Consider the following 24,162-nt stretch of genomic DNA (forward strand, 5'->3'; position numbering starts at 1 on the left):
AGCTTAGTTCGAGTATAGGGAGGGCCGGCTCTGCGTACCTCCATAACTATATGATGATGAGATTTTGGTTGTACGAGTCAGCAGCACTGTGTCCTCTCTCCCTTCACAGAGATGTATGGACAGCAAGAACAGCGTACTGGCCCAGCAAAGAGAGATGGAGGCTTCGCTTGAGAAGATGAAAGGGCTGGTGCGTCTGATCAGAGGGATCCAGTTGTCTCCCTTCATCTGCCCTGGGGTCATGGCTAACGGAGAAATGTCCCACAATGGAGCTTCCAAAGCCAGCAGCTCCAGTGCGGTCACCACAGACACAAACAACAACACAAATACCGCAACAAGCTCCTCAGAAGCTATGATTATAATTAGCCCCCTCCCAAACACAAGCGATACCTTAAACCAGATCGCCACTAATAATACCGTCGAGGCTGCAAGCGCAAAGAGCGATGAGGGCAGTGAGAACGCACAAATCATCAGCATGTCCAGAATCAGGAGCGAACCCACAAATACGAACGCCGCAGCTTTCAGCAATAACCAGGCCAATACCAATGGAACCATGCCCAGCGGGGAGGAGAGTACAAAAAAACATAAAAACAATAACAACAGCGACCTCAGCGTCATCCCACAGGGCCTCCTCGGCCCGATCGTACCCCTTACAGAAGTGACGGAGGGGGTAAAATAGCATTGACCACCCCGCAGCAGTTGCGGCCCAAAGCGTGCCAGTTAACAGTGTTGTTGTTTTGTGTTGCTGTTTCATCTCTTGTATCTATGAGGGAAAGAAAATCCATAGTGCCATTTACTACATGCAGGAAGGAGGTTCCTAAAGTACCAGCAACGTGTATGCTAACGTATGCACACCGAAGAGATTTCTACAAAGAATAATGATATAGAAAAGAGTAATAAAATTTAAAGATATCACACCATTGTGTGCCTGATACAGTTGCCATAGCACCTCGGAGTGGGAAAGCTTCTGAAGGCTGGATCGGGTAAAGGTCTCGTCCTGCTAGATGAGTAGTGCAGCTTCCTATCAGGTCCTGTAGCTCTGATCGAAGACATAAGATATGACGTGTCGAGGAGTTTAGTATCCGTTTTGTCTGTGAAACGCAGCCACGGTGCAGTTGTTTCGTCTAGTTTTCTGTTGTGAAAACAGGTTCTTTATCACACTGACAGAAATACAGGTCTTCCAGGTGTTCTGCTGGAGGTTTAACTATTATCATTTGCATTTGTCTACTTTGTGGTGTTTTTAAAAAGCGAAAACAACATTTCTGTAAATATGTTTTGCTATTTTTACACACGACCTTATTTATAATTTTCTTCTTTCTTACAAAAATATTCCGTAGTTCTGTTCTGCCAAATAATCGATGCCACAGGGAACTATTCTTTTATGTTACTCTGAACATTAAATAGATATTTAAGAGTAGTAGAGTAGTATTTGTAGTGTCCGTCCTGAAGTGTCTGTGAGGTAAATTCTGACCATGCCTTATCTACTGACCAGATGTGATTTACTGACTGCGCAGTTCAAGCGCAATCACAGAAGGGAATGATTTGAGACTTCTCTCACGTCACTCTCTCTCTCCTTTTCCACACCCAGAAGTTTTTTGTTTTGTTTTTTTTTTACCCAGACTGTAGCAGGGGTCTCATGCCTTGTCCAACGACTTACGAGGAATCATGCAGTCAGAAATATCCCGTAAAACCGGTGTGCCAGCAACGTTATGCTTATGGGCCAATTTAAGGGCTTCTGTTCTGTATATCGTTTTACCACGCATGGTGTCACTTTACTTGGTGATAACACTGTTCCGTAAACCCGTCCAAAAGCACAACACATCAGGCGTACGTTATATACGTGCCTAGCGCAACTACTTCACCATCGTCTCCTAGGGGCTGTTCTGTTAACGCTTTACTTTCTTTACGTTTTGCATTTCTCCATTTTCACAGTGTGTGACTGCACATGAACAAGCACAGACAAACACCTGAGATACAGCCGGGGTGTCATGTGTCAAGATGACACTCTCATAGTGTTTTTAAAAAGCACAAGAAATAATCCAGAACACACAAGGGGTGCGTCGCTTTTGATAAAATACAGAAATATCTACAGTGTTTATATCTTCATTTCAGGTTTGTGGGTGTTTTCAATGCTGAACATGCAGCTCTGGCCTGCAGTAGCCTCTGTGTATTGGTTGCCTTAAGTTCTATAGACTATGTTTGGCTGTTTCATAGTAGTTTTATGACTTGTCTGTGTCTTAGTCAGTTTTTTCCGTAACAGAACCTACTTTGTCATACAGTGTGTGATCATTCTGGTTGTGTTAGTGAGGACAGTGCCTGCGCTGCCTGTAGTGAATCTGAACTCTGAAGTGCTTATGTCTTTTAACAATACACAAAATGAATTGCTGGTATGTTCGTTCACGTTTTTATGAAAATACTTTACTTTTAGTTCAAACGATTCCACTCCAGAGTCATGATCTGGGTATCTGTCCTTCATTTTATAAGGCATCCAAGTTTTCAAGAGGATACTAGTGCTGAAAACTACTCTTACCATCTCTTTCTACGGCAGAAATAGGAAGAGTAGTAAGCGGTTCCGAATTCGGCTAATGTTTCAACGGTCACGGAAGTATTGACACATTTTGTCTGATGGAAGTTCATCACAATTGCGAAAAATTCCCAAGTAACATGCAGAGAAGCTGCGTTCTGTTTGGCTTGTTTAATGGTATGTCAGGTTTCTCGGTGCATTTAAAAAATAAATAAAAGGGAAAAGAGCCCTTAAATAAATGCTCATCAGATGTGACATTTGCAAATGTCATCTCCCGTCCTTTAGAGCCATGAATCCTGAGGCCAGATGTGGTTAGTAGGACTAACAGAGCTTCTGTGACAGATGTTCTCTGAGATAGATGGGAATCTACGGTGTCTCCTCATTCATGTTCCTTACACATAAGAATTGGGTATTGTGTCCTGAAGTGTGTGAAATCTGATTTCCTCAGATATTATAGTGTTTACCGAGAGCTCAGGCTTTTGTTCACGTTTTCAACACGCATAGTAATGCTTATTAAGAGTCACATTCTTACACCTCATGCTGTTACCTCATTCAGGTTGATGAACCCCTCAAGTAAATTTAAGGATAGATTATAACAACGTGAAAGTATCAGTTCTTAATCTATTGTCCTTTACTATAAATTAAAAACACAATTTACATCAATTTGTTGTATAAAATTGTCTAGATTATTTCATAATGGTTTTTGAAAGGGATGTGTATTGCTCTTTGGTTTCATTTTTTTTAAGTTTTTTAACATTTTTGTATGTTTTGTTTCTTAATCTTGTGTGTTGCCTGATGTCCATTTACCTTTTCTCATAGAAGTCCATGTGTAAGTTATTTGAATATATAACTTCATGAATTCTTTCTGTTGAGGAGGCTGGTTATTACTGGAGCATTTGATCAATTTGTATTTATTTATTTTTACCATTTTTGCTAAATAAAATTGTAAATTAAAGTCTGTTTTTCTTTCCTTCTTTTCTTACATTAAGCAATAAATGGATATATCAACATGTATACTAATACATGTAAAGAATACAACCACAAAGCCATACTGTAACCCATTTTGGAAAAATTTTCTCCACAGAGTGAATTGTGCAAGCGCCCAGAAAATAGAAAGTCTAAAAACACCTGCCTCAAATGGAAAATATCTTATAATTGGTTATGTTCCCTCATGACATTTCAATATCAGAGGCACATACGAATGAAATTAGATCAAAACAGCATCAAAATACCAAATCACAAGACATAGATCATCTGCCAGACAGCTCATGTCATTTTAGGCACAACTTAATACTAGACAAGAATAAATCCAGTGCCTATAAATAATGCATTTAAGACTTTTCACACATAAAATAAAATTTAAATACAGAATGAATGCTGCGCTGAATGGCTGCTACTTACAGTAATAGTGATGCAAAAGCAGTACACTGAGCTCAAGTGGTCAAATGGATCCTTTGTTAAAGGATCTACTTTCTCTTAAACCAGTTTAATGCACAGAGAGTGGGTATCAACATTGCTTTGTTTTTTGGTCCGACACATCAGCTTCGAGCTCAGTCAGTGGCAAAAGTTCGAGTTGGGACTACCTGTTTGTCCGTTTTAACAGTCATTGTTTAGTGCTGCCAGTGGCACATTCATTACCAGTGTTGTGCAAGTTACTTCCAAACTGTAATACATTAGGTATTACTTGTTACTGTTATTTAAAAGTAATTTATTACCTTACAATATTACTGTCCCAGAATTGTAATGCGTTACATTACTCATGTATTACTTTTGAGTTACTTTCACCAAAATAACTAAGTAGAACTTAACTTTTGGGCTGTAACGATATGCAAAATGAAACCGAAATCGCGATTCACCACACGACTCAGATCCACGAACCTGCAGAATCGCGACACACCTCTTCCAACTCCAGCGTTATTCTCCTTACTGTCCATATCCAATGCTGCCTTATCCTTAAATTAGGCTATTAGTATTATTTGAAGTTAACATTATAAAATACGTAAACCTACACCACAAAACTAGTTGAGGATAAATTATTTAAAATTGGGGAAGTCCATCATTATGGACATGACATTTGCAGTCAAAACTTGAAATAAAAATTCTTAGAAAATTCATGTATTGAAACGTATATAGGCTACTTCCTTAAAGGACTCCAGACATTAGACAAATATCAGTCTATGTTTTATTTTTAATATTAGGGAAAAGACACACATTCATGCGTGACAAAAAAATAGGAGGCAAAATATATTTTTTGTAATTCTGTTAATTACACTGCGCAAATCGGATAAGGAAGGGTTGGCTCTCCAGTCTCCATAGAACTTAAAATATTCATTTTATTTTAGTTTTCGTGTTCGCATTTATGAGGAAAAAACAATGTTACAGACGCGACCGCGCTGAACTGGCACTAAAAGACTGCTTTAAAACTTTCACATAGTCTGTTGCCTTTAAGAAGTAAAAGCAGACAATACACTGTAATACAACTGTAATACAAGCCTCACTGAACATGTAACGAGTAAAATATTACTGAAAATTGATTAGTAATGCCTTACACTACTGCGTTACAGCAAAAAGTAATATGTTACTGTAATGTATTACTTTTGTAATGCGTTACTCCCAACACTGTTCATTACACACTGCAACTTTAAAGGGATAGTTCACTTTGAAATTAATTTTTGATGTGTTTTAGCTTACCTCAAGGGCATCCAAGATGTAGGTGTCTTTGTTTCCACAGTATTTTCAATTTTGACATTTTTCAGTCAAACCGTTGTTGTCTGTCAGTCATACACTGGAGGCTAAAGGGGTCCACCAAAAAGCATGCACAGAGAAGTCAAAAGTAAACATGATTTAATGACCCATAAATGTAAGTACACATTGATGGCCTAAGACACGAAACGAGCGGTTTTTGTGAGAAAACGAACAGTATTTATATCGTTTTTACCTCGTGTAATCACAGTGACGTCCAAGTGATCTGAATCAGTTGTGCTAGGGCTGGGCGATATATCGAGTTTGTACGATGTATCGTTATATTTTTTGAAACGATATGGAATGAGGCAATACCGTTTATATCGATACAGTAGTTTGATATGAGCACATCTGAAAAATAGCGGAGGTTGCAGTGTGAGCTGCTGCAGTGAAAGTAGCTAGGCTACGTAGTACAATTTGTCCTAAACATGACACAAGCTTATATTAATTGCGCCAAAATCACTTTGATATACGTAGTTAACAAGTTTAAGGCAGCTTGCCGCCCTGTCAAATGCTCTGACAGACACTGTTGCTGACTGATAACGTTACTTGCGCTGTTTAATGCGTTTGAGATGTGGTGCTTTCCTCAGTGCTCAACTTACATTTCACAGGTATATTCTCCATCTGTAAAAGTTAGAAAGTAAAGCAAATATGTCCATTTCACAACAAATATGTCCATGTCAGAAGAGGACGAGTTTCTGCAAGTGAATCTCCGCTAAAATTCATGCTTCCTTGAACGAGCGCCGGCGCGCGCATGCGCGTGAATAGTACTACGTAGTACACAATAATTCTGACTAAAATAAACATATTGCTAAAATATTTGTTGTTGGAGAAAATAAATATGCCATATGTGGAATTTTAAACCTACAAGTATATATTTTTAATGAAAGTGAAAGTGATTATAATGGGGTAATCAAATGCAGGCTAATATAATTAGTTTGTGCTTTTGTTTTTATTTTCATTTTTAGTTTAGCCTTTAGTCAATATTAAAAACAAAAGCTTTTTGCACATAATATATTGCATAGCCTATATTATATTTGTTTCCATATCCTTCAATATCAACATTGTTTGTAGGATATCATTGGGCCGAATGTGAATATATATATATATATATATATATATATATATATATATTTTTTTTTTTTTAAATATAAAGATTTTCTTTCTCTAAATAGAAAACGTAGAAAGTACCGAGATATATATCGTATATTGCCATTTGACCAAAAAATATCGAGATATGATTTTTTGGCCATATCGCCCAGCCCTAAGTTGTGCAATGTCCAACTGAAACGAATTGAAACAGTTCAATGTTACGCCGGAAGTGATCGCTTGCATGTGACGTCACTCAATATTTACACAGGGATTTTGGAAGTTTTACCTTTTACTGAACATATTTAGATATACCGAAATCGTCTTCCATTGCGGTTTCCCGTATATCTAAATATGTTTAGTGAAAGGTAAAACTTCCGAAATCTCTGTATAAACAAAGAGTGACGTAGGCGCGCAAGCGATCACTTCCGGCGCATGCGCAGACCGAAGCGCCTGTGCAGTCAGATCATTTTGTCATGGCTATGATTACAAAGGTAAAAACGATATAAATACCGTTATACTGCTATAAAAACCGCTCGTTTCGTGTCTTAGGCCATCAGTGTGTACTTACTGTACATTTACGAGTCATTAAATGATGTTTAATTTTGACTTCTCTGTGCATGCTTTTTGGTGGAACCTCTTAGGCATTTTGGTGGACCCCCTTAGTGTATGACTGATAGACAACAATGGTTTGACTGAAAAATGTAAAAATTGAAAATACTGCGGAAACAAAGACACCTACATCTTGGATGCCCTTGAGGTAAGCTAAAACATATTAAAAATGAATTTCAAAGTGAACTATCCCTTTAAAAAACACATTGCTGCTTAATGCTGTCTGACATAAACATACAGATAACACCGTCCATGATGGTATTTGGACACCCAAACGGCACTTGTTCTTCTCTGAAAGGTAGTCATGCCAGGATACAGCACTATAGTTGTCGGGTCTGAACTGCATTTAGTCCTTGTCACCATTGCATGGTTTTACTCCGTGTGAGTTTGTTTTTGAGCGCATGTCTCATCTGCAGCATCCGTGAGCGCTTGTCCATAGCCAGCAGGTGTCGCTGAAACTCCTGCCGCACTTCACACACCAGCTGCCCGAACACAGCCTCCACTGCTGAGGTGTCCTCTGCTACAGACAGCTCAAAGAAACTGCACCTACATCACCAGTGCAACCGTAACTTTAACACGCACAGCAAAACCTTCACAAATAGTAAGTGATCATTTAAAGTGTGCTTAGATTTTTGACTTGTAGTGAATTGAATATCTGGTAGTGAAGTGATCTTATTATTATGACAAAATTCTGAAGGGAATAAATTGCCCCTTTTAATTTAGAAAATTGTGAGTAATCCGAGTGTATAGGAATTATTTGTAATTATTATAATTAAATATATTTATATTATTGTTAAATATTATTATAAAAAAATTACTAAAACTAAATATTGTTATTTTGCACAAAAAACAAGGTGATGAATATTTAATTGGAAATGCATATGGTGTCATTCTGTCATTTTGACTTGCGGTAGAAATACAAAAAAAAAAATAAAAAATTATGAAGCTAAATTGCCGTTCAAAAGTTTTGCTCACCAAGGCTACATTTATTTGATTAAAAAAAAAACACTAATATTGTTAAAAAACTGTTTTCCATTTTAATATATTTTGAAATGTAATTTACTCCTGTGATCAAAGCTGAATTTTCAACATCATTCCTCCAGTCCTCAGGTCACATGATCCTATAGAAATCATTCTAATATTTGGATTTGATGTTCAAAAAATATTCATTATTATTATCAATTCTGAAAACAGTTGTGTACAGTGCACAATTTTTTTTTCAGGATTCTTTGAAGAATAGAACGTTTAAAAGAACAACATTTAATTGAAATATAATCTTTTGTAACATTACAAATCTCTTTACTGTAACTTTTGATCAATTTAATTGATTCTTGGTTAATAAAAGTATTGATTTCTTATATTTATTCCCCCCAAAAAATAAGATAAAAATTCTTACTGACCCCAAACTTTTGGACGGTAGTGTTTCAGTAGTATTTCAAAAGCTTTCTATTTCAGAAAAATGCTTTCTTTTGAACTTACTATTCTTCAACATTGATAATAAAGATAAATGTTTCTTGAGCATTAAATCATCATATTACAATAATTTCTGAAGGATCATGTTGTAACACTGTCAATATATTGAGAGTGTTACAATGTGACACTGAAGACTTGAGTGATGATGCTGAAAATTCAGCTTTCATCACAGGAAATAAATTACACTTTACTATATATTCACATAGAAAAAAAGCTGTTTTAAATTGTAATAATATTTTTTTTTTGTACTTAATTTTGTAGTTTTTGTATTTTTAATCAAATAAATGCAGCCTTGATGAGCAGAAGAGATTTTAAAATTATTAAAAATCTTACCGATCCAAAACGTTTGACTGGTACTGTACGTCTAACACATGTAAATGGCATGGCTGATTCTCACATAAAAGATTTAAGAAGAACACATGGAATATCAAGGAATTAATAATTTTATTAGAAAAAAAAAACGTGGAAACACTATATTTTACAGTGTCCTTGTTGCACGTGACATGTAGTTGCTGTAGTAATAACTATAAATTATGCATAATTGCATGCAACTAACCTTAAACCAATCCCTAACCCTATAGTAAGTACATGTAGTTAATTATTAATACTCAGTACTTCAATGCATAGCACTGTAACACCTACACCTTAAAATAAAGTGTGACCAAAATTTGTCCCCCTTTAAGCATTCCAGAGTTAAACAATTCCTATGTTTGTATATAATTCATACTATCATCATAAACCTGTGCAGTTATCAGTGAGAGTAAAGCATACTGACCTCAGGTCCGAGGCTAAAACCTGTCCCTCTTCCGTCCTCACCACTCGGCCGTTCTCCATGTCACATTTATTGGCAACAATGACTGTTGGAATGTCTGGAAGACACGCAAAGACATACACAGAATGTAGTAATGGATGCTATAGCTCTGAAGAAGAACAGACTACCATTAAAATGACAGTACCTGGAGATGGATGGTATAATATAAGACTGCAGTGTTGTGATACTCTCTCCCTCTTTATCTCTTTCCACGTATCTATCCGTCATTAACAAACTCACACTCACAGACTGCAGTGTACTATATTAAGGGTTCATGCCTGAGGTGAAATCTCTGAACTGAGACCAATTAAGGCAGGCTGAGTCACACTGATGGATAACAGCGCTATTCACTAGTTGGAGGGTCCGTACACATAAACATGAGTGCTTGAAAAAATGCTAAAAACAGAATATTGTTACTATTTGTCCTCAGTCACTATGCTCCCAGAGTGATCATTCACAGTCTGATAGGCCTTACCGAGCGTTTGTTTAACATGTTCAATCAGTCTCTTCAGGCGTGACACAGCCTCAAAACTGCTGCGATCCGTCACGGAGTACATGATGAGGAACCCGTCACCCCATTTAATGGAACTCTCCAGTGAGGACACAGCAGCTCCTGCACACTCCTGAACACAAACAGATTCACACATCTGAAAAGTTCTTCACCTCCTGCATGTGAGTGAATGTGTGTGATGCAGTGAGGATAGAGATGACGCACATCTAGACTTTCACAGATGTGATTCTGAATGCAATTCTGGAGCGCAAAGGATGTGAACTAAATTCCCACAAACCAAAACCTCCTGCTTCTCAAATGGAGTTCCCAATCCTGGTCTTTAAGTCTGCAGATTTTGTCATTATCTAAAAGAATAGTCAAGCCAAAAATGAAAATTATGTCATTATTTACTCACCCCTATGTTGTTCCTAACATTTTGGGACCTGTGGAACACAGAAGATGATATTTTGAAATTTGATATTTTAGTCCATATAATGAGTCAATGGAGTTTTCAAGTTATTTTGGACCCCACTGTCTTTCATTGTATATAAGAAAAAATAATCACACAGCACTTCAATGTAGCCTACACTGTATGGACAGAAAAATGTTTTTGTGTTCCACAGAAGAAAGTAAGTCACACAGATTTGGAACGACAAGAGAATGAGTAAGGGATGGCAGAATTTTCATTTTTGGATAAAACATGCCTTCAGCACACCTGATATCTATCATCAGCTCATAAGAACAGGGTGTGTCACATAAGGGAGTCATCCATAATATCAGACCCGCTACTCTACTGTACTCACACAGCCTAATCCTATGAATTAACATGTGCCGCTCTCTACTGTGTACCATGAATAATGGCAGCCAGGCAGGCTGTTAAAGGCACTCCACCAGCCTGAGATTCAGCACAGCAGACATGAAAGGAATGGAATGGTTCAGAGAGTCCTGTGTCTCATCAGCCGTTTGACAAGGCAAGATCATCCTTTGGATAACGATGCGTGTAGAACAGCACGCCGGCAGATGCACAGTCACAAAGAGATGGTCCCTTAATAGGCAAGAACCAACACTGTAAGATATCATCTCAAGTACACTGTACCTTATTAACAGTGTCTAAAATCTCCAGTTCAATCGCCTCCTTCTCCACGATTTTCTGACACCTGTAGGTGACCTCTGAGACACAAAAAAGTATATGGCATGTCATATGATGCACAGAACTCAACTGCAATACAGTTACACAAATGTATACAGAGTGAAAAACATGTCCACAGTTTTCACATGGTCAACAGAGCATCAGTGTGTGTGTATTTAATTTGTGTTACCCCTTTTATGTTCATACTCTCCAATAAAACGCCGGGTGATGAATCTGACACACAGAGCTGGAGTTCAAAAGAGAAAAACAGTTATTACAGTCGTCAAGATATAATAATCATTGAACTCAATAACACTGCAGTGTTACCTGTCTTCCCACAGTTATCTCTTCCCAGCACAACGAGCTTCGCTCTCAGCATCTTCCGTACAGACATGATCACTGATAATATTATATCTGAATAGTATAACACTCAGGCAATAAATGGCTGGAGCCAAAATAGGTACGAATTTTCCCTCGGGTTAACTGTGGCTGAACTTGCGGTACGCTGGACATGACAGATAACTGCGGCATAGATGCAACTTTGAATCTAATACAAAGTTAAAATACAAGGTACATTTTTAAAGAATGAAGAAAGCCTTCCAGAAATACTTACTTTGCTCCCGAAAGTTATTAGAAGTGCGAAGCGCAAAAGAGCAACGCTTGACTCTATATCATTGTGTTCCAGTGGAGACTCTTGGCGTTCATATACTGCAGATTCTGCTGCTTCTGAGCTCTCCGGATGTCTTCTTTTAGTAATGACATTACACACACACACCAGACAGTACGTCATTGTTCAGCGCGGTCTCTCTACTTATTCCACAAATTTATCACCGGGCTCGACTGCGAGACTCATTAAACAACCATCTGATTTATCGCCTTTGACAGTCGAACCTCCGGAGCAGCACTTGCTCTTGCCGCCAACAAAACCATGAATTAACCCGGGATCAAATTAAAAGCTTTCTATTCTGGCCCCGATATATCTTTTACTCAGATTAAACGGCATCAGTGGGATTTCTTTGAGGACGAAACTCATAATAGGCAAGTGTTTCTGTCTGAAATACATGATCTAAAACAAAATTAACTAGTTTAATCTGAAAAGAGCTGAGATCATAAATAAATAACAAGCTTGCCTTGTTTGGAAAGTAAGTTGTTAAAAGCAAGCTTTTAAACAAATTCATAAACAGACCCAATACTGTTAAGGTTTAATTTATTGATTTCTTCTTTTTACAGGTCTATGGTTTTTAGTAAAATATTAGGGCTGTGCAAAAATTAATTGCGATTAATCGCATCCAAAATAAAAGTCTGTGTTTACATAATATATTTGTGTGTGCTGTATATAATTATTTTGTATATATAAATACCTATGCATGCATGTATATATTTAAGAATTATTTGCGCTTAAATTCTGTATACATATATAAATACATAATCTATATTATATAAATATAAATATTTTATATATGAATAACACATTTTCTTAAATATATACATGCATGTGTTTGTATTTATATATACAAAATAATTATATACAGCACACACAAATATATTATGTAAACACAGACTTTTATTTTGGATGCGATTAATCACAATTAATTTTTGCACAGCCCTATAAAATATCAATAAGGATGTTAAAATAATAGTAATCTATAATAAAAGCCCCTGTCTATCAAAGCCCCTGTATATCATTCCTAAAGTACTAGTAAATTACTGAAATTTAAAAAAAGACTCCAGCTTTGCATTTTGTGAGTTTGTTAACAGGACCAATACAGAGTAACGAAACAACACATTCGGGATGGTTCACCCATAAATGAGAAGTACGTATCCTCATATCATTCTAAAACCGTATGACATTCTTTCTTCAGTGGAACATTAAGAGAAACGTCTCAGTACTTTTCCTCTGTGCATACAATGGGATAAATTGTCACCAAAACTGTTTAATTACCAACATTCTTCAAAATATCATATTTTGTGTTCCGCAGAAGAAAGTCATATAGGTTTGGACCGATATGCGGGGGAGTAAATGATAAGTGACAATTCTGAATTTTGTTTTTTCATCCAAAAATGAAATTTCTGTCATCAATTACTCACCTTCGTACCAAACCCGTAAGACTTTCGTTCATCTTCAGAACACAAATTTTTGATGAAATCCGGGTTTCACAAGCATTTCTGAGCCTTGAAAATTGCAATGGCGTTGCGGCTGGTTCAGAAACCTCTTGGATTTCATCAAAAATATCTTAATTTGTGTTCTGAAGATGAACGAAGGTCTTACGGGTTTAAAATGACATGAGGGTGAGAAATTACTGACAAAAAAACTTAATTTTGGGGTGAACTACGCATTTAACAAAAAAAAAGGCAATGGCATGTGTAATAACAATTAAAAATAATTAAATGGTGAATCCTAAATTCCGTCCTAGCTGAAATGATTTTGGATGATTTCCTGTCGAACTCTTAGAGCCTCTGGATCGACAGTGTCATTGGGATCGATATCCTCCCCTGATTGGTCCGTGGCCTCAGTCCTCTCAAAAGTCCAGGCATCAAGGCCGGACTGCAGGGAAATATTATGTAACACACAACAGGCCTGGATGATATGGGAGCATTTCTCTGGGGAATACTGCAGGTAACCCTTTGCCCCATCCAGGCACCGGAAACGTGTCTGAATGGCTCTGAACGTGCGGTCCACAATCTCATGTGTTGTTGTGTGGGCCAGGTTATAGCGGTAGTCAGCAGGAGACTCCGGACTCTGCACTGGAGTCATCAGCCACTTCTTTAGAGGGTAACGGTTGTCACCTGGAGGCCAGAGGCAGAAAACACACTCACATTTTCACATGTACAGTAAACAACACCATAGAATTCTTTGGGAATGACAAGAAGGTCTCACTATGGGTCTTACCTAAAAGCCAACCTTCATTATTGTCTTGCTCTTCAAATAGCTTTGCCACACTGGACTGCTTAAAGACAGCTCTGTCTGTCAGACTACCCGGCCAATGTGTCTCAGCGCTCAGCAGCAGTCCTCTGGCATCACATACTAATTGACAATTGATTGAGTGAAATCCTTTTTTATTTACATAGGAAGAGTCATCTGCATTGGGAGCTTTAATGGCTATATGTGCACAGTCCACTACTCCCATGACATTGGGAATTCCTGCTATTCTGTAAAACTCCTCTTTAGACTGTTGCCTGGTGGCCTCATCCCTAGTGAAGCCAATACACTCTGGTGCTTTCTCAATCAGAGCTTTAGTGACATTAGACACACAACGGCTCATGGATGCCTGGCTGATGCCAATCGCATCTCCCATCTTGCTCTGGAAGGACCCGGTTGTGTAGAATCCCAGCGCTGCGAGTATCTGAACATCTGGACTAATGGCTCGTGACCTCTGTGTCCGTCTCAACAAGCTGTCCTTTAGAAGTTCCACCAGGTAATAAATGAACTCACGTGGGAAGCCAAATGTTGTCAGCAGAAATTCATCTGACACTGTCTCGATATCAAATCGATCCAGTGTTTTGTGCCCTCGACCATGCAGCAGCAGGTCACAGTCTAGGATCGCAATAGAGATTGCCATTCCACACTCAGGAGGACCTATGGACAAATGCCACATGTGAATCTATCTCAAACTGAACTAGTTAACGTTAAATCAACCAGTTTATCGCCTGGTAACCAGCCCAGAAACGTAAAGTATTTTACACAAAACCTAACACAATTAACTCTTGATATAAATGATCTCCCAGTGAATAAATTATCTATCTATTCGAGGACCACAAATGCAGTTGAAACACTGCGAATGACTAAAAACGTTACCAGCACCGGTGATTGTTTGTGTACGCCGACATTGAATGTGACGCCACAGCTTTAACACATTTTCTATTCGTTATTTGCAGTTTCGATAACGTTAGTTGTATTCGTTACTTTTGACAACAAATTAAGAGCGGGAAGATGTATATTAAAATATTCCATTATTATATGTGCTATTATAACAATTGCATACAATTATTTAACCATTTTTCACTAAATAACGAAAGTGGTGTGGTCGAATCGGTACAGGCAACACGTCATTCCAGACCTAGCCAAACAAGCAACATAAACAAAAATGGGGCGCCCGTCAGTGTGTGAGGTTGTGGTGCTACGATGTGATTAATTGAAAATACAGGACTGTTTAGGCTGTATTTTACCGTTTCACACAATCAGCTACGGTCACTATCCACCGTTAACGTCATATTCTGCGTGTTAACAGTTGAATCTCCACTCTGTGATGAGCTGTAAGTATGTGCGCGTGTTTTGCTAAGGTGTTAGCATTGACTGAAAAGATACAGATGATGATTGTAAACAACTTGAGATGTTTGGATGTCAAAAACAATTGACGAGTCTGCTGTTTCAAATCTCTTCTCGGATTAACTGACTGTCAGTTGACATTGATTGTTATAAATCTGTTTTGAAGAGAAGAGTGCTATTGTTATTGTTTTCTATTGAGCAAGTTAGCGTACATTATTAACGTTAAATGCTTGCTTAGAGGCGAGCTGTCAGGGATGTGACAGTATGAATGACACTAAAGACATCAGTGAATTCGTTTATTATTACTAGGTGGGATGGTGCAAAAGATGACCCCCCATATTGTTTTTTTTTATTTTGACTATACATGGCACAAAATCCCAACTCAACACATTTGGTAAATGGTTATGCTCTATTTCGTTTTTTCATGTCATATGAATATCAGCATTTTTAGTCAATAGAAACAGTTTTGAGGTTAACTGATCTAATTTTGTTTCTGTGGAAAGTATTGATCTGTCATCATTGTGGTATGTTGAAAATCAAAGTTTCCGTGTCATTGTTAATGAAGAATTTGTGGACAAATGAATGTTTTTTAGATTTGTGGGGTTTAAAAATATAGGCTAGTTTTTACTTTAAAAGGGAAAATATTATTCCGCCCTCAGAACAGAAGACCTGTTATTAAAATATAATAATAATAATAATCTACTAATAACATTATTATATTGTGTTTATTCAATAATTCCTCAAGTTAGTTAGATGTTCATTTCAGACGTCTTGAATTTAGTGTTGTTATTGACAACTTCAATTAAAATATAATCAATTTTAAATGCATTCATGTGTCTGTTATATGTGATCGAATAAACTGGGATTCTGCTTTGTCTGTCGTCAGTTATTCAAATAATCAGACAAATAGAATAGATATAATATTTTACACTATTTTAATCTATATTAAGCAATATGTATGCAGAATGTATAATTTACACATTCTGCAAATGTTTATCTGTGGAGTGGAGTAAGATGGCCTCTTTGAATAACTTATATTCATTTCCCCTAATAAGACTTTGGCTGATAAATTGTCATCTTGTTGTATCTGAATATATTATGATTTTAAAATATTTGTAGAAATAAAAACAACAAAAAAACAGAAGTTTTTTACATTGTTCTTAATGGGACATCTTCCCCTACTAAATGACTTGACTTTTAATTATGTGTGTTATATACCTTTTCGATTACTGTACTATATTATCTGTAAAGCATATCTTCCAACGCTTATTGAGAAAACTCTTTATCATTTGTATGTCTTAGGCTTATGCGACGATGGATAGTGATCTGAGCCTACAGGACAAGAAAGACTTGGATAAATTCATCAAATTCTTTGCCTTGAAGGTGATTGCATTAAACAATACATTATAAGGTTTTGTTGCATCCATGAAATCTGGTCTCCCAGTCGACACAATGATGATGTACTCTGTTTTACCTGTGTGTTTTTCAGACCGTGCAGGTTATAGTTCAAGCCCGACTTGGAGAGAAGATCACTACTTGCTCATCTTCATCACCGACCGGTTCAGACTGGGTAAAACACGTTGAGGATGCTCCTTTTATGAAGAGCCCTGTTTTCTTTACATCATAACTAACATGAACTCTGTTTGTCTGTGTGTCTTTATGTTCTCTCTCAGTTTAATCTGGCTATAAAAGACATCCCTGAGGTGACTCATGAGGCAAAAAAAGCTCTTGCTGGACAGCTGCCTGGCATCGGCAGATCCATGTGTGTGGAGATCTCCCTCAAAACTTCAGAGGTCTAATCTAATGCTTAAGATTTTTACTTGAGTATTAAAATGTCTACGATTTTTACTTCAGTATTAAAAATGTTTACCAATGCAGGGAGACTCCATGGAGCTGGAGACATGGTGTTTGGAAATGAATGAAAAGTAAGCACACTCTGATCCCTTACGGGGTCGGCAAGTAACTTTGGCCGCAGCTAGTAGATGGTGGGCCAACGACTTGTTTTTCCATTATTAATTTCCTGAACTAAAATGAAAAAAACAAATAACAATGTTTTTTTCTGATTGTGTGCTCCGATCAAAAATAGAAAAAATTAATTACTGGATTACTTATCACTGTATTGTGATAATAGATTACAGCCATTTAAACATACACACCTAAGGCTACACAACCAACATACACACCTAAGGCTTAAGGAGGTCTGTGCGGGACTGTTTCATCCCGCTCCCACAAAGTTCTATTCAGCAACCGCTTAAAATACACTGTGTTCCCCCTTTATTTCCCCACCTGGTGGGCCCAAAATGTAGATCTCGTTTCCAGAATCTCCCATTCTCCCATTCAAATGTCTCTTACAGAAAGAGAGATTAAGTAGCCTATAACAATTATAAATACTATAAAATTGTGTTTGTGTCGATATAAAATATTTTTTTAACATTGTACAGTCAGCAGAAAAAAAAAATGTCACAGAAAAAAATGAATGAAATATAAATAACAAATTAAATAGGACAAAGCCCATGACTAAAATGAAATTTCTAAGCAACATAAACGAAAACCATATTGCCCTACTGATAAATGAAGTAGGCCATTTTCTGCCAAACTATTTCAAACATCCTTGTTGTTTAAAAAGAATGTTGTTGACTGACAATGGTTTCACTACCAATACGCTGCGGATACGCTGTCAAAAGATGTCGGGAGTGGGCTCAGACCACCCGCACCCGCTCCGTCCAAAGTATAGATACACCAGAGTTCCGACCGCTACCGTCTTTATACTTTAAAATAATCGTGAAATTGCTGTGATCGTGAAAGTAGTGGAAGAGTTTTGTGCACCAATTAGTGGAAATATTTTTTATCAGGTAATACAAATTAAAAAAAAAAAAAACAGATTTCCAAAATATTCCGGTGGGCTTGCCGACCCCTGCCCTTACACATTCAGATGTCAACTGCTCTGTGTAGAGGTTGGTACATTAACAACGTATACCAGGACATAACTACAGTTTGGATTTTTTTTCCAGGTGTGATAAGGACATTAAAGTGTCCTATACAGTTTATAATCGGCTGTCGCTGCTGCTCAAGTCTTTACTGGCCATCACAAGGGTGACACCTGCTTACAAGCTTTCACGTAAACAAGGCCATGATTATGTCATACTCTACAGGTACACAACACACTTCCTTCAATGTCCACAAAGCCTCATAATAATACATGATTTAATGCAGGGAAATCGAGTTTGCTACATTTCTTGACACTGTTATTTGGCTGAATTGAATCAACACTGAAGTGACTTGAGCTGAATATTATTAAATTACACTATTGCTGTCTTTAGAGCTGCTTATAGCTTGTTTCATAATTTAATTAGCTTTGCACTTGTTGAACTAAACTGAATTCACACTGAACTGATTTTGAGCTGAAGAATGACACTATTATCTACTGTAGAGCTGCTTTATTAAACTGAGTTTTTTTTCGTAAGTACTGAACTCTGCAACATTCACAGTGTTGAAATAAATAATGAATAATGACACTTTTCTTTTTTAGAGCTGCTTTACAGTAAAAATTGTATTTGTTTAATAGTTAAAGAACTTTGCAACATTAATACTCTTATTTCTTGTTTATTACTGTGAAGCTGCTTTGAAACAATCTGTATTGTATCAAGCTCTATATAAATAAATAAAATGACTTGACATTATCTTAATAATATCTCTTTGATAGGATCTATTTTGGAGATGTCCAGCTGACAGGTTTTGGGGAAGGTAATACTGAGGAGCAAAACACTAATAAATGTTGTGTAGATATTCTCCAGAGAGCCGTGTATTTTATTCAGATTCTTCACGTCTCTCCGCAGGGTTCCAGACAGTGCGAGTGGGTATTGTAGGCACTCCCATAGGCACCATCACTTTGTCCTGTGCGTATCGCACTAATTTGGCCCTCATGTCTTCAAGGTATACATCACAGCTTCCCGTATCCAACACGTTTAAAAGATTGGGCATTCTGGTTATAGTAGTTTTGTAGTGGTTTTGTTCTAGGTGTCTTTGTGTTTTTTTCACAGGCAGTTTGAGAGGACAGGCCCCATCATGGGTATTATCATTGATCATTTTGTGGAGCGACCCTTCACTAATATGGCACACATGCATCCTTGCAGTTACAGGTGTGAAAAAGCATTTCACTGAATAGATACTATTCTGTTTAAACGTTTGGGATCAATAAGATTTTTGTTTTACAATGTTACATAAAAACAATGTTTTTCATATAAATGCTGTTCTTTTTAACTTTCTATTAAACAAATAGTTCAGGGAAAAAAAATCCACCAAAATACTAAGCAACTTTTTTCATTGATGATATAGAAGTATAGAACCTCACCAGTTGAACCTCAAAATGTTTTTTTATTTTTCATATTTTTTTTTACAGTAGAATGTTGTACAATAGACCTATGTAATAGTGATAAAACTAATTCCATCACATCTCTAGTTGGATTTAAACTATGGATCTAATACCAGTGTCTCACTTCAACATACTTATAGTACAGAGATTCAAACTGCTAACTGCTCTCTTAACCTCTGGCCTCATACCTCCTCTTTTTCTCTTAGAGCTCCTGGAGAAGATGAGGGAGGGGCTTATGCAGGAATAGAAGACTCTCAGGAGGTGTGCACCACATCCTTTTCCACCTCCCCACCATCACAGGTAATGCCGTCACTATCACCTACTCATCTGTTCCATCAAAAGTAACCCTTTACCACCATCTTTGTGCAGGTCAAGCCTCAATACAGGTGCAGTGCAGCCTGTCATTTTAGAGAATAACTTTTAACCTCTAATAATCGATAAACTGCTGTCCTGATTAGTGTTGTTATTGTAAAACTAAAAATAGAACAAATAGTTTTCAGTATTTTAAAAACAAAAACTTCAAATAGAATATTTGCCTTGGAAGTTGAAGTACTAAAATCACAAAAACTGAAATAAATTAAAGTAAAATAGATAATTAAAAAAAATGAATAAAAAGAAAAAATCATGTAACATGTTTACAAAAATGTCAACTAAAGTTAAAATAAAAAATGAATGTTTAAAAATAAAAGCTTTTTCAAAATATTTATAAATGTTAAAATAGTTTATGAATAATACTAAAATAACGCTGGTCTTGCTGTACTGAGTGGTATTGCAGGGTTCAGAAGGCAAATGCTAACAAAGTCAACACGGTCATAAAATGCCATTTATGTGTCTATAGCATCAGATTCTCTCTCTCCCCATTATCTCTTTCTGTGGTAGTGCTTTCATTTCTGTTGCCCTTGTTTTTCTTCCTTTCTCTCTTTCTTTCTTTCTGTGTGCATGTAGTGTGCGTGTACTGTAAGTAAGGCACATTTTAAGACACCTAAGCCGGCTCTGATGGCCACACTGAAGGTTCCCCTCATGGGGCTTGGCATCTCACAGCAAGTGAGTCGTGTGTGTGTGTACACGCATGCAGCTGGTAGAATAATTACAAAGAGTGTGTGTGTCCTGGCCCAGTAACCTTTATTCCACTGCTTACCCTTCATAACATCAAATAACTTTTTAATTAAGTAACAGTAAAACCCATCCTAGAGATTGTTTGCACACGATCGCTGCTGCCTTCTCCTTGAGCTCACCTGCCTGCTGTTTTATTTGAATTATTATTGTGTTTGCTCCTCTGACCACTTCTCTGTTCCCTCTTGCTCTCTGCTCTGCAGTGAGGTTAATACAGGACCGGACTCTTAATCTGACATTTCACTCCCATTGTGACATGAATCTCTCTCTGTCTCTCAGCTGTACAGCTCTCGTCTGTCATATCAGACTCCTGCCCTGGGAACTGTGGATTTGTGCCATCCTACGACTTGTCCTGCTGCTGTACATCCTCACCAGGTACGGGCCACACACATGCAGGGGCCCCACTCTCACTGTCCTGACTTCATGCCCTTCATCCCCCCTGATGTAGACCAGCTGCTGGGAATTACTGTCTACAGAATAGTGCGTGTATGTTTGTCTGTCATTCTGCCCTGACCAAGGTGGCCATGTGTTTTTCTCTACCTAATCAGATGGCTGTGCCAGGTAAAGAAGGTGGAGTCCCACAGGTCCCGGCTCAACCTAATCATGGCACTGCGGCTGAGCACGGTCGTATCCCATCATGCCCCACTGGACAGTCCCATCAGCCGGCACCACCCACATCCTGTGGCAGGTAAGAGTGTGAAGAGATTCTGTTCGGTACTCATTTTTTTCATTTGTCAATTCAGCAAAGTTTGAATCCATGTTTGTGTGTGTGTGTGTGTGTGTGTGGTAGCGAGGTGAAGACTGTGTGCCCTTCTGATGCTCCTGAGACAACCTTCACCAGGAAAGTTGGAGCTTTTGTCAACAAAGCCACCACACAGGTTAGAATACACTTACAAAAACAAAATCAGAACAAACATTCCATCATCAGTTAATGTTCTTTGAATTTGTTAAAATGTTTTCATATAAAAAGAAAAAAAAAAAACCCGCACATGATATCGGCCAAAAAGCTCATGAGATTTAATTTCCAAAGGCCACAAATAAAGTGCCAAAGTGCAAGAAGTGTTTACCTAAATGGCATCTCGCAATCACCTATAATGATAGACTTTGTACCAATATCACAATCCGTCCTCTTTTTTTTAAAATATAAATTCATTTAACAAAGATGGGGCAAACCTGCAAAATGCATTCTGACGTTTTGTGTACATGTTACTCTAGGTGACGACAAACAGTCTGGATCTTCCTTTTGCTGCGTTCGCTCCAAGAGTCTATGACCTGGAGGAGAACGACCCAATGGTATACTTAAGCAAACCCACTACATGTCCTTAGCTTGCAGCTGCGGCCTCCACTGTCTCTTCATATTTTTCTCTGTTTGCAGGTGCACCCTCCTCCATCCCCGGCCCCTTCATCTCCTTTGCAAGGCAGCCTGCATTCAAACAGCTCGAGCCACAGCGGGGGACAGCCACAAGACGACTTTGTCATGGTTGACTTTGTAGGTGCTCCACTACATGATATATACAGTATATATATATAAAAAATGTATCCTACTTTCCTCTAGAGATATTGAGAGCTATATTGCAGCGAGCACATTGAAAGGCACAGCATTAGCAAAGCATTGAATGAATGGGGACTGATCAGAATCATTATAGAGGTTTGACAGCAAAAGGGAGTTTATCAAGCCCTTCACAGAGCATCTAGTGATCCAGACAAGTCAATAATTCATCTGAAAAGAAGCTTAGACTCTGACCTGAGAGACAGCTCCAGACGATTGATGTTTAATAAATCTAAAGAAGACTTTACTCTTCTGCATTTTTATTTCATAAGTACAGTGTTAAATGATGCAGTAGTATCCCACGCCAAATGGACTTCTTTGAAGCTAGTGAGTGTTGCCTCAGAGAGGCCCAAAGAGACCTGCTTGATCATGTGGTTTTTTTTTTGTAAGTATGTTTATCCATGACAGAGCATAACTGCGTTTATCAGAGCTATTGATTATTGAGCTAGAAAATCAATACAAATGTTACTAGAGAGAGAAAACCAGAAAATACTGTCTTGTTTTGTTTTGGCAGCAGGGACATGAGAATTGTACTATGAAACCAATTGTGTAAACAAGCAAGTATTTATTTAGTCAAACCTTAGAAGTATAAAGTAAAAGACAGATATAGTTCATATTGTGTTTAAAGAACAGTTCTGTGTTTATGTGTGCCGAACAGAAACCAGCGTTCTCTAAGGATGACCTTCTGCCAATGGATCTAGGCACTTTCTATAGAGAGTTTCAAAACCCTCCTCAACTCGCAAGCCTGTCCATCGATGTCAGCGCTCAGTCTATGGCTGAGGACTTGGTGAGAAACAAACACATATTTGCATCACAGCACATTCTGGACATTTTTGCAGTCTAAATGGGACAGGATGACCTTAAAGCAAGAAAGACAAGTTATTATACATAAGACAGATTTTTTTTTTTAAGCACCAAACCAGGGTTGGTGTTAAAATCATAATTGAAAATTTTTAATTGTGTGGATACTAAAATTAAGAACTATTAAATAATTGCAAGTATTATTTAAGTGTAGTTCTTTTAGAAACTGAATCTGTATACAAACTATGTATACTGTTGGGTAGGGTGACTGATTCATTATATTCATGTCATATTATGATGTTTTAACTCTTAACATTGTGATGTAAAGTTATTTAACTTTGGTAAAGTGAATGTATTTGAATTTGTATATGAATGTATTTTTACAGGACTCTCTTCCAGAGAAACTGGCCATTTATGAGAAAAACATTGACGAGTTTGATGCATTTGTGGACACCTTACAATAGAACAGAACAGAGATTTCATCCTTCACAACCTCTTTACTCGTCCTGCTTCATTCACTTTCAGGCATCGATATTTTCATTAACAATGTTTTGTGTCAGCTTTACCATGTGCAATGGTGTATGAAAAGAATCATCATTACGGAAAAAAGTTAACTGAGGTAAGGTATAAGATGAATCCACTGGCTTGGGGACAGCATCTGTTAAAGGAAGAGCAACATTAATTCTCCCACCCTTGTATTTATTAAGATAGCAGAACTGTGTAAGTAATGCTCACTGTAATGAATGTATAAACCTGTACCAGCCTTTATTTTTGTTTTGCTCATCCTGACAACACATCCAGCTCACTGACTAGTCACTGAAACAGATCTCTGAAGTGTAAGGGAAAATCTGAGAATATGGGCTTGCACATGAATGACACTACAGTGAACATTGACAACAGTGAATTGTGAGTCTGTCTGCTTATCTGCTTTCCCGTAAATGCATTTTACCATAACTTTTCAAACTTTCTTTATGTAGGGACAGATTACAACTTGTCAGGTCTTGAATGGTGAGGAATGTTTTTTTTCCTTGTCTTTTTTTTAAAGCTTATGTTGGCAAGTCACTAGGAGCTGGACCTTCTTTAATTATTTAAAGTGTCATCTTTCTTCCCCTCACTTTGTTAAATAAGGCATGTAAATGTTGTGTAATAAACTGATTTATTTCACACAGCCTATTTTTTTCTCTCTCTCAGTC

At 37.5% G+C, this 24,162-nt stretch overlaps 4 protein-coding genes across 7 annotated transcripts in view; 2 read left to right on the top strand and 2 right to left on the bottom strand.

The window, feature by feature from the left end:
* Positions 1-3,476, top strand: part of phf21aa (PHD finger protein 21Aa) — a 28,041-nt gene extending 24,565 nt beyond the window's left edge. Inside the window, 1 exon segment of the mRNA XM_089129457.1 lies at positions 110-3,476. Coding sequence (XP_088985583.1) covers positions 110-676 — 567 coding nt within the window. The 3' untranslated portion in view covers positions 677-3,476.
* A 3,660-nt stretch (positions 3,477-7,136) lies between these two features.
* On the bottom strand, positions 7,137-11,657 carry LOC120491424 (ras-related and estrogen-regulated growth inhibitor). Of its 2 annotated transcripts, XM_089129459.1 has the most exons (7): positions 11,481-11,657; positions 11,195-11,246; positions 11,058-11,114; positions 10,835-10,908; positions 9,724-9,871; positions 9,213-9,306; positions 7,137-7,510 (listed from the first exon to the last, which is right to left on the bottom strand). In XM_089129459.1, the coding sequence occupies exons 1-7, from the start codon at positions 11,655-11,657 to the stop codon at positions 7,321-7,323; spliced, it is 792 nt and encodes a 263-aa protein (XP_088985585.1). In that variant the 3' UTR covers positions 7,137-7,320. The 2 variants fall into 2 exon arrangements, with proteins under 2 accessions (XP_088985585.1, XP_039545221.2); XM_039689287.2 differs by having other exon boundaries at positions 11,195-11,562.
* An 807-nt stretch (positions 11,658-12,464) lies between these two features.
* Positions 12,465-14,771, bottom strand: harbi1 (harbinger transposase derived 1). The gene is made up of 3 exons (XM_039689159.2): positions 14,664-14,771; positions 13,758-14,444; positions 12,465-13,654 (listed from the first exon to the last, which is right to left on the bottom strand). The coding sequence occupies exons 2-3, from the start codon at positions 14,425-14,427 to the stop codon at positions 13,278-13,280; spliced, it is 1,047 nt and encodes a 348-aa protein (XP_039545093.2). The 5' UTR covers positions 14,428-14,444; positions 14,664-14,771; the 3' UTR covers positions 12,465-13,277.
* Positions 14,772-14,908: 137 nt separating this feature from the next.
* On the top strand, positions 14,909-24,133 carry atg13 (ATG13 autophagy related 13 homolog (S. cerevisiae)). Of its 3 annotated transcripts, XM_039689491.2 has the most exons (18): positions 14,909-15,121; positions 16,437-16,517; positions 16,624-16,704; positions 16,808-16,927; positions 17,013-17,059; positions 18,146-18,286; positions 18,838-18,878; positions 18,971-19,067; positions 19,175-19,273; positions 19,713-19,806; positions 20,452-20,550; positions 20,899-20,994; positions 21,168-21,307; positions 21,410-21,497; positions 21,835-21,912; positions 21,995-22,108; positions 22,827-22,955; positions 23,356-24,133. In XM_039689491.2, the coding sequence occupies exons 2-18, from the start codon at positions 16,449-16,451 to the stop codon at positions 23,431-23,433; spliced, it is 1,611 nt and encodes a 536-aa protein (XP_039545425.1). In that variant the 5' UTR covers positions 14,909-15,121; positions 16,437-16,448; the 3' UTR covers positions 23,434-24,133. The 3 variants fall into 3 exon arrangements, with proteins under 3 accessions (XP_039545425.1, XP_088985584.1, XP_039545501.1); XM_089129458.1 differs by lacking the exon at positions 17,013-17,059; XM_039689567.2 differs by lacking the exon at positions 20,452-20,550 and having other exon boundaries at positions 14,911-15,121.
* Positions 24,134-24,162: the final 29 nt, after the last annotated feature.

Source organism: Pimephales promelas, chromosome 1 (genome assembly GCF_988280905.1).
Source record: "Pimephales promelas chromosome 1, fPimPro1.hap1.1, whole genome shotgun sequence".
Classification (NCBI taxonomy): domain Eukaryota; kingdom Metazoa; phylum Chordata; class Actinopteri; order Cypriniformes; family Leuciscidae; genus Pimephales; species Pimephales promelas.

What these genes read in the sequence shown, in the direction of transcription:
- LOC120491424 (XM_089129459.1), bottom strand. Translation starts at nt 11,657, where the DNA reads ATGACGTACTGTCTGGTGTGTGTGTGTAATGTCATTACTAAAAGAAGA. An exon ending in AGATAACTGTGGGAAGACAG is followed by an intron (nt 11,115 to 11,194) that starts GTAACACTGCAG and finishes TTTGAACTCCAG; the next exon opens with CTCTGTGTGTCAGATTCATC. An exon ending in GTTTTAGCCTCGGACCTGAG is followed by an intron (nt 7,511 to 9,212) that starts GTCAGTATGCTT and finishes CTGGTGATGTAG; the next exon opens with GTGCAGTTTCTTTGAGCTGT.
- harbi1 (XM_039689159.2), bottom strand. Translation starts at nt 14,427, where the DNA reads ATGGCAATCTCTATTGCGATCCTAGACTGTGACCTGCTGCTGCATGGT. An exon ending in TAATGAAGGTTGGCTTTTAG is followed by an intron (nt 13,655 to 13,757) that starts GTAAGACCCATA and finishes TCTGGCCTCCAG; the next exon opens with GTGACAACCGTTACCCTCTA.
- atg13 (XM_039689491.2), top strand. Translation starts at nt 16,449, where the DNA reads ATGGATAGTGATCTGAGCCTACAGGACAAGAAAGACTTGGATAAATTC. An exon ending in CACCGACCGGTTCAGACTGG is followed by an intron (nt 16,705 to 16,807) that starts GTAAAACACGTT and finishes GTTCTCTCTCAG; the next exon opens with TTTAATCTGGCTATAAAAGA. An exon ending in TGTTTGGAAATGAATGAAAA is followed by an intron (nt 17,060 to 18,145) that starts GTAAGCACACTC and finishes TTTTTTTTCCAG; the next exon opens with GTGTGATAAGGACATTAAAG.